Genomic DNA, 8,763 nt, shown 5'->3' on the forward strand with positions numbered 1-8,763 from the left:
CTCTGGGCCCTGAGAGGAGCAGAGGAAAGAGAATGCAGTGAGGAGAGGCGAGCCTGGCAGAGATGGGACGTTGCTTCGCAGTTCTTCTCACCCCGGCCCATTCTCCTGCAAGTGGCCTGACGTCATAATGACCAAGCCATGGGAGAAAGGAATATTAAGGGAGACAAACAAATATTAGTGATTTCCAAAAAGTACATGCATAATGCCTAACTGTTATTCTAAAATATAGCATTTATTACATGTATTCTTTTCATCAAAAAGGCACAAAATAGATATAAATATCGGTTATATTATAGAAAACAGCCTCGCTAGCTGACAAAGGGTTTTGAGGACTGTTAGAGTTGGTTGCCAAGAAGCATTCAAAACCTACCACCAAACACACCCTGTATTTCCCTAACACGTCCTTCACCATCTCCCCTTTCTAATTACACAGCTCGCCTAGTCCCTCACACACACGCACCACACACGCACACACACGCGCACCTATAATTGCACTAGAAATATACATGCTGTCTAGGGAACGGACTGGGTCCCCCAAAGACCTCCCCCACTCCTCCATTAGCATCATCTGGAGGCTCAGGCTACGGATGTACAAGATGCTGTGAGTAGGACGTGGGCCTCCCGGCCTTTTAGCTTATCACGCACGCAAGCCTAGTCTTCTTTTTCCAGCCCTCACGCGCTCATGTCCCGTCCGTATTTCTGAAAGACAGCCTCCCCTGAGGTAGACAGTAGACCCACCACCAAGAGGTGAGTTAAAAGGTGTCCCATTCAATGTGCCAAACACCCTTGGCCACTTAAGACGCGTGCAGATCACCCCGGGGGCTGCCCTCCCCGCGTCTGCTTCTGGCCGTGCAGCCCAGGGTGTTATGTCCATGAGTTACATTCGTCCTCCTGTCCGGCTCACGGACCTTAGGTGGTACGAGGGACTGCTGGACCCTGTGGCCTCAAGACCCTCATGGTTTGTCTTCTCACTTGGCCTCCAGGAGGCATAAGAAGACTTTCCTTCAAGACAACATTCTGATTGCCTGCAATGTAATGGAAAGAATCCCAAAGTGCTTTTCCTAGAGCTTATATAAGCCGAAAAATGTCTTCGATTCCTCAAAACTGACCAGCGAGAGCTCCGACACATTGACATACACATGGTCAGCACAGGTGAGATTGAACACGGCGCCCAGGTAGCTGCTGCGGGCCCACATCTGGCCGGTAGTGCAGTAGTTCATCATCCTCCCCTCCATCAGCACCAGGTCGTGGGGGTACTTAGAGTTTCTCATGTAGACCTTGTGGCTCAGGGGCTGGTTGCTGCAGGACTGGCCCCGGAAGTACACCTTGGAGTACAGGAAGTATAGCCCGGTGTCGTTGATCACAAGGCCACCCTTCTTATACTTCACCCCAGAGACCAGGGCAATTCCATAGGTATCTTCCCACTCCAGGGGCATGGATCTTGAGTTGGGCTTGCCTGAAACCAAGGAGAAAGGAGAAAGGAGCTTTCAGCCAGGAGCACCCTGTGCCCGACAAACTAAGCATCCGTGGCCAAACCACAGGCTCTTTCTTGAGCAAATGTTTTTTTTCCATTGCACCTTCGTCAAACTGCCCGCCTCGATGTGATCATCCACACGAGTGGAACACGCAACGGGACAGTGATATGTAGCCCTCATCCACTGCAGTGAGAAATGACTGCGATGATTTTAGCTCTCTGGAATGAAGGTTCTATGATCTTGAGGACTGGCACCCAAACAGCGAGGCTTCGAGGTCCCTCCCTGAGGGGAAAAGCTGGACCCAGGGAACTCTAAACTTCTAAAGTTGGAAAGACCTCAAGGATCACCTGTCTGACTCCTCGCCTTCAGTGCCCCCCTGTGGGCTAAAATCTCCTTTCCTTTGTATCTGAATAGCATCATTACACGCCTTAAGCAGAAAACGCTCTCCAGCACTGAAATGATGGCTCGTGTATGGCCTTGCCCCGTTCGATTTTACAGTCCTTGAGGGCAAAAACCAAGTGTTATTTATCTCCTTCTCCCCAAAGCTTGGCGTGCGTGTGCGCGCACACACGCCCTCTATAATTGTCTGTCGGTCTAAACTGGATCATTCTACAGCCTCTGCCCAAATAATTCCAGGGCCAGCAGCACGCTACTTCCTGTGATACGTATCCACTTGTCAGACGTTCACGGACTTCACACGCGCGTGCCCAGACCACACTGCTGCCAAATCGCTTCGCTCCACCACGCGACCACAGGCTGGGTGTCCCCTAGTGCCAAGGCCTCTCCTCTCACTCCTATTTCTACTCTCAAAGCCAAGAGAGGCTCTTCCAGAAAACCAGTGGAACTGACCCGAGTACTGTGCCACCCCCACCTCGCCAGCTCTCACGTCTGGGACCCGAGCCTTCCACCCTCTCGGGGTTTCTGGAATGATGAAAAGAGTCAGCTGCTACGGGCAGGGACGATGCCATCATCACGCCACTTCTCCAGTTCAGAACTGGGCCTTGGCCAGATTAGGGGCTCGATATGTGTGTGAGAGAGACCTGACTAGGTGTGACTGCTTCTACCGTCCACTCCAGAGGACAGTAACGGAAGCCCAGCAGCATCTCTGCTTTCTGCCACAGGCTTCCCCCAGCCCCACCTGCACCTCCAGATACACACCTGTCAAATGGGCCACTTTCCTCGGCTCCTTTTTTTCGGAGGGCGGACTGGGGTGACCTGTGTCATAGAGAGATGAAAGAGATATGTAAAACGGAGATACCGGCTATCCTTCTGGTGGCGTTCTAACTGGGGTATTCAACTAAAAGAGATTGTTCTAAAGCATAAATGGCAATGGCCTAACATATGCTAATCATGCAAGTCCAACCGGTGCAACAGAGGCAAAAAATAAAGCAAATTAACACGGCCACGTGTATCGATTCTAACGTTCCAATAAGGCAACACAAAGGTTGGTCGACGAAGGGCTGTCGCATCAGTTACTGCACTGAGCACCTGCCTCAGCCTTAGAGACAGAGATTATTATGGCACCTCGCAGAGGCAAGATGAGCTCCGCAGCTGGTGGCTCGTCTGAGAGGACTCGCTACTCTGTCGGGGAGTGAGACCGAGCCTCAGTCTCCTGATGCCAGGTCCGGGGCTCTTTCTGGTCTGGCTCTGCCGTCTCTGGGACTCTGCAGCACAGAGGCCAAAGGCGACGGCTAAATCACCTCCTGGTCTCTGGGTCTTGTCCTGGTGGCATTCTACCATCTGCCCCGAATTAATTAGGCCGCGGTCTCACGCAGCGTGAGTGGCCCCCCACTGATCGTGCGATGGTCACGGTCCCCAGCGCACGGTCCCCGCCTCTCTGTCCAGCTCTCTCTCCTCTGTCACTGGGAAGGGACACTGCACACACCAGGAGCTCTGGTGTGACCTGAACATACAGCTTCCCTGCCTCCACACCTGCGCTCACTCTGTTCTCTCTGCCCAGAAGCCCCTCCCCCACAAACACACCTCTGTGTCCAGTTTCTATCAACCCTACAAATACCACCGGAAATAGCTCTTCCTCTGAGAAACCCTCCTGAGCCTTTTTAATCAAATATGATTTTTTCCTTCCTTTGAAACCCGGAATCACTCTGTCTTCACCTCTCTTGTCAAATCCGACTCCCCTTTTCCGTGGTAACCCTATAACCTCTTATTCCTCCAAATAAACGGGAAATTCCTTCCTCTATGTTTAATCCACTAGAGTATTTAGCTCAGTTTCTAACACGGGCATGTGGCCAGTTAATGTTTGTTAAATTAAATTGAAAGAGCTAAAGCTGACAAGAGTTTTCAAAATAGACACTGCTTCTCTGGGTTCAAATATTTAATCGAATGCAGCTATCACTCAGCTAATGAATTGAGCTAAGAAATTCAAGAAAGATTCATAGAAAGGCACTTGTCCACGTCAGGCTCGGTGTGTTTAGCCTGTAACACTCACATATGGCATAGAAATGCCCCAGCCAACTGAGAACATTACCTGAGCCATCGTCACTTCTGTTGCCACCCAAGACCACCCACCACGAACAAGGTGTCAGCGAACAGGAAAGGCAGAACCGAGCCTCGCCTGCATTCCTACACCACAAGCCATCTGTGCAGCTTATCTGGCATTCAGCCATGCTCTGACAGGAAATGGAACCGAGCACCACACGCCGTATATCTCTATCCCTCAGAGAGTCTCGTGGGGTGTGAGTCTCACAGGAGGTACCCAGTAAAAATACCTGCTGGATAAATACTGGAACAGGGAGGCTAGAAATCTATCTTGCATTGTGGCGAAGTCTGTTTCCTGCCCCAGGGTCTTTGCGCATGATATTTCCAGTACTGGAATGCTTTTTCCTCTCCTCCCACCCCCTCTTCCATGCACCCCCCCCACACACACACACACACTCCTTAGAGGGGACTTTCCAAACCGCTCTATCTCAGATACATGTAGTACACTGTGAAATGATGCTGCCTGTTTGCTTGCTTTTGTTTATCTCCTCCAGCTTGCTCAGAGTTCTCTAAGGGCAGGCCCCTTGCCTGTCCTGTTCTCGGTGGTCACCCTCACCCCCTACCCTGCCTGGATACCCAGCCTGGCACATAGGAAGCACTCCAAGAACATTTGCGAATGAGTTAACTGTGGAAAAATGGAACACAGAAAAGAAGCACATAAAATAAGTTTTAAAAATCAGTAGCAGTACCTCCCAGGGAAAATCACGATTCATGTGTTGAAGAATAAATCCTTCCAGTTCTTTACGAAGAACGTAAAAATATGCGTATTTATGTATAGAGTCGATATTAAGCGAAACCTACTGCCTTATAACTTGTCTTTTTATCTGACACTGTAGAACACACTATCTCCATGGCTTGAAGTGTCTTTCTCATGTACTATTTTCAGTTGCTGCAAATTATGCTGTCACCTGGATACACCATGGAGAATTTAACTAATCTCTTATTAAGAGGCATTTAAGTTTCTTCTGAATTGTTGACTATAAACAGCCTTAGAAGGAGGTGATGAACATTCTTATATATAAAAATTTTCAGGTGCATCTCTGATTATTTTCTTAAGATAAGAGTCTTGGTGATGACATTACAAAGTCAATCGACAGTTTTAATCCTTCGATATATTTCTCCAAATTGCTCTGAAGAAAAGGTATAGCGATTTACATGCCCACTGGCTGTCACTAGTGTTTAAGCAGGCCCTTTTCTCTCACATTTTTAGCAATTTGGGTTTTTTTTTTATTTTTTAATCTTGAGTAATTTGATGGATGAAAATGGTTATGTCTTATTTTAATTTGCATCTCTTATCTAATTAGTAAAGTTGCTAATTTGATTTCCATGTGATAATTCACCAATTTCTGGTCGATTTGAGTTAATCGAGAGAAGATGGTTCTTTTTGGGGTTGGTAGAGCTGACTCATCTGTTCACTTGACTTTTAATCACTGAAACGACTCCAGAAAGTGGGTGAAAGATGAGTAATTAGGTACCTGCTTCACCAGCCACATTCCACTTGGGGACTCAGAACCAGAACTGAGGACCAGAGCATCTTACGGCTGGTTCCTACGAGAGCCTGCATTCCAGGGTAGCAGGGTGACTTAGGTCACCTGCAGTGGCACATCCTGAGAAACTGGATGACCAGTGCTGCCTCCTGTTTTCTTCCCAGTTTCTAAGGGTGAGATTTACTTATTGCCTTTGCAGAGACATCTTGCTTGTCTTTTTTATTTCTCATCCCACGGTCACCATAGAGAGATGGGAGTTGCCTTATTTCACGAGTCACCGGTCCATATCCGGTAAGCCCTGTAGGTGCCAAGGCATGAACAGCCTGTGTTCTCTCCAGCCCCAGTTCCACACCAGTGGTCTTGGGAATGTCACCTAAACCGGCTGGTATTCTGTTTCTCTTTTGAAAAAGGATTTTCTTGAGATAAAAAGATGATTGGACCAGATACTGTCTGAGCTTCCTTCCCACTCCTACCAAATCTCAAGTTCAAGGACTCTTAATGAGCCAGAGCACCCTAAATCTATCTGTCCACCGTTTCCAAAACTATGCCCTGAAATTTCATTAGGTCCATGTTCAACATGGCCTCTCCTCCCTGTCCTGGTGTTCACACAAAAGGTTTTCCTTCACTATTGAAGGTAGCTCATGATGGTCTCCGTGGCGAAGCTGGACTGCCTTCGACAATGGCTGACGTCCAACCCCAAGCTTTCCAGCGACAGCAAAAGAATCATCCGAAAGTGGATGGTTGATTTCCCGCTTTTTAAAATCTTCAACATCTCCTATAACGTATGTTTCAGAAAAGCTTGCCTCTTGAGCAATCTCTCGGAGAGTTTAAAGGGGAGAAGACCTTACCCAGAAACCCTCCTCTCCCAAGGAGTTACAGCCACCACCCGGTGTACGGGGACCAGGAGGCCTGAGGGAGGGAACTGACCCGGGACCAGCTGCTCAGGGGACAAAGTCCAGGGTTGTATATGTGTCTCTTCCCAAAGACAAGTGGAAAGTATTTTGAATTATGTATAGTACTCAGACACTGATCTTGAAGAATTGAATTCACTTCATAGTTTAGGGCAGCTCAAGGCACCGAAATGACCAGAGATTCTGAATTAGCCAGGATCCTCAGTGCCTGCGAGCGGATGGGATTCAAGGCAGTCCGCCCAAGGGTTCGGCACTGAGGACCATCTCTGGAGACTCCATGTACACGCACAGAAGGACTCACCTATTTGCTTCTCCAAAGATGATGCCACATGCCTTTGGCTGGTGGACTGGCAAAGAGAAAGAGAAAAGACAAATAGTGAATATAAAGTTATTTAAGCAAAGGAGGCAGAACTGTCAAATAAGCCAAGCTCGGAAAGGGACTCTAAGGACCTCAGACCACCCCTAACTCTGACCCTGCCTGAGCCCTCGTGCCTCCCTGGGCCTTGGTTTTGAGATTTGAAATAGTTTTAATAGTTTCAAATATTTTGAAAGTTACTTTTTTTTAGTTTGGCCATTTGAACAAATTCATTTCTAAGCAAGACTCAAAGTCTCTTTCCTTTCTTCTAAGTGCGTGGCTCAGCAGGGCGACGTGCCAACGGGCAGAGGGAGAACAGGGACCGCCAGTCCCGTACTGGCCTGATCCTTCTACCCAACAGAAAATACTCCTTTTACTCATAGGAGTCTCCAATTCTCTGTAGAATAGAGGAGTAGAACGAGCCGTTTCTAAGACGGGAAAAACAGGGCCGAGAAGCGCTTTGGAAGACGGTAGCCCTGTGTAGCTGGCCACCGTCCCCTGCACGGAGCCCAGTGACGCCCGCGGCCACGGGCATGGCCGTCCATCCGGCTTACCTCTCTGAGTTCGGCCAGCTCCCTCTGCAGGTGGAAGAGCTGAAACATCCCCAGGCCCAGGGCGACCAGGGCCACCAGGATCATGAAGAACATCACGAGGAGACACAAGCCTGTGTTGTGGTCCCTGCTCTTCTTCAGAGGTGGCGGTGGCGGTGGCGGTGGCAGAGGTGGCAGCGGCGGCAGTAGTGTTGGTGGCAGTGGCGGCGGAGGTGGCGGCGGTGGCCTCCTTTGACCCGGCCTCCTGGGCGCCGAGGCCGGACAGGGGAGGACTGACCCCGGAGGAGCCCAGGGCGAGCTGGCGCTGCTGTCCACCCAGTAGATTTGGGGGTATGGGTAGTTTAAGGGCTGCTGCATGGCAGCCACTGACTCAGGAAGGCCCCAGCAAAAGCGTTTTCCTTCTTCTCAATCCCGTGAAGTCCCAGGGGTCAAGGAGGGGACCGCTGCTGCTGACTGACGCAGCGAGGGGAAGCCGGCTCCGCCTTTATAGTTTCCATAGCCAAGGGAAACACCTCTCTTTCGTTCGCTCTTTCGTTCTCTCTTTCTGCTTCTCAGAGAGACACCCACTCGCTTTGCATCTGAAGCCGAGAAGCCTCAAGAAGCTCAGAGCAAACCCCGGGAAGTTTCCACCCACAAGTCAAAGCCCCAATGGCTGCGCGAGGGGCCTGAAATGCTGCTGGGGTAGGCTGGCCCCCCGGGCTCCGCAGAGCAGGCAGGTAGCAGCACGCGCCACCCCGTGGCTTTGGCCTCTGCCCGGCCACCAAAACGGTGGCCACAGGGCACGTTCAGACACCGAGGAGTGAAAGCTTTGAGCCGAGCCCACAGGTGTGGTTTGCACTTCTTACCTTCCGTGTGAGGGAGTCACCTCCTGCTGCCACCCCTTCCCCACATCCAAGTTCTCTGCCCCAGACACTGACCCGGCCTAGCACCACAGCACACAAGTGAAAAATCTGCCCCGCCCGCTCTCCCGGGATTGGATCAGAGGCTGCCAACCAGTGGCCCACGTGCCCTACGGAGCCCTGCCTGTGCCTTGCAGTGTTTTCTCTTTCCATTGGCTGTCTCCTTTAAAAATCGGGATAGTCCACATTAAAATATACATATTTCTATTCTGTTTTGAACCATTGGAATGTTGGACGCCCTCAAGGCTACCCCTCTGAGAATGCAATCGGCTGGAGCTGGGCAGCAGCTGCCCGGTGGACGAGACACAGGTGCCCAGGCCCCGGGCCCGCCCCGCTGTCCACTGCGTTTCCCACAGCCCTGCACCCCGGGACGTGCCTTCCCGATCCCCTTAGGATTTCCGTTCGGGGCCACTGTTACTGCTGTCAAGTGAAATGCAGGGTGCCCCGGTTAAATTTTAATTTCGGATGAGCAATAAGTAACTTTGAGGATGAGTATGTCCTAAATATGTCACAGAATATGCTGAAACAATTATTCGTTGTTTATCTGAAGCTCAGATTGAACTGATCATCCTATTTGTTTGTCTGT

The 8,763-nt window shown here is 50.2% G+C and overlaps 1 protein-coding gene across 1 annotated transcript; it reads right to left on the minus strand.

Annotated features, from left to right (window-relative positions):
- Window positions 1-292: 292 nt before the first annotated feature.
- On the minus strand, window positions 293-8,160 carry FASLG (Fas ligand). Its single transcript, XM_006907802.3, has 4 exons — window positions 7,282-8,160; window positions 6,674-6,719; window positions 2,634-2,690; window positions 293-1,456 (listed from the first exon to the last, which is right to left on the minus strand). The coding sequence occupies exons 1-4, from the start codon at window positions 7,633-7,635 to the stop codon at window positions 1,062-1,064; spliced, it is 852 nt and encodes a 283-aa protein (XP_006907864.1). The 5' UTR covers window positions 7,636-8,160; the 3' UTR covers window positions 293-1,061.
- Window positions 8,161-8,763: the final 603 nt, after the last annotated feature.

The sequence above is a fragment of the Pteropus alecto genome, unplaced genomic scaffold (genome assembly GCF_000325575.1).
Source record: "Pteropus alecto unplaced genomic scaffold, ASM32557v1 scaffold101, whole genome shotgun sequence".
NCBI classification, from domain to species: Eukaryota; Metazoa; Chordata; class Mammalia; order Chiroptera; family Pteropodidae; genus Pteropus; species Pteropus alecto.

Coding starts and splice junctions, on each gene's coding strand:
- FASLG (XM_006907802.3), bottom strand. CDS start 7,635: ATGCAGCAGCCCTTAAACTACCCATACCCCCAAATCTACTGGGTGGAC. Junction 2,691..6,673: donor ATCTTTGGAGAAGCAAATAG/GTGAGTCCTTCT, acceptor TCTATGACACAG/GTCACCCCAGTCCGCCCTCC. Junction 1,457..2,633: donor GAAAGTGGCCCATTTGACAG/GTGTGTATCTGG, acceptor CCTTGGTTTCAG/GCAAGCCCAACTCAAGATCC.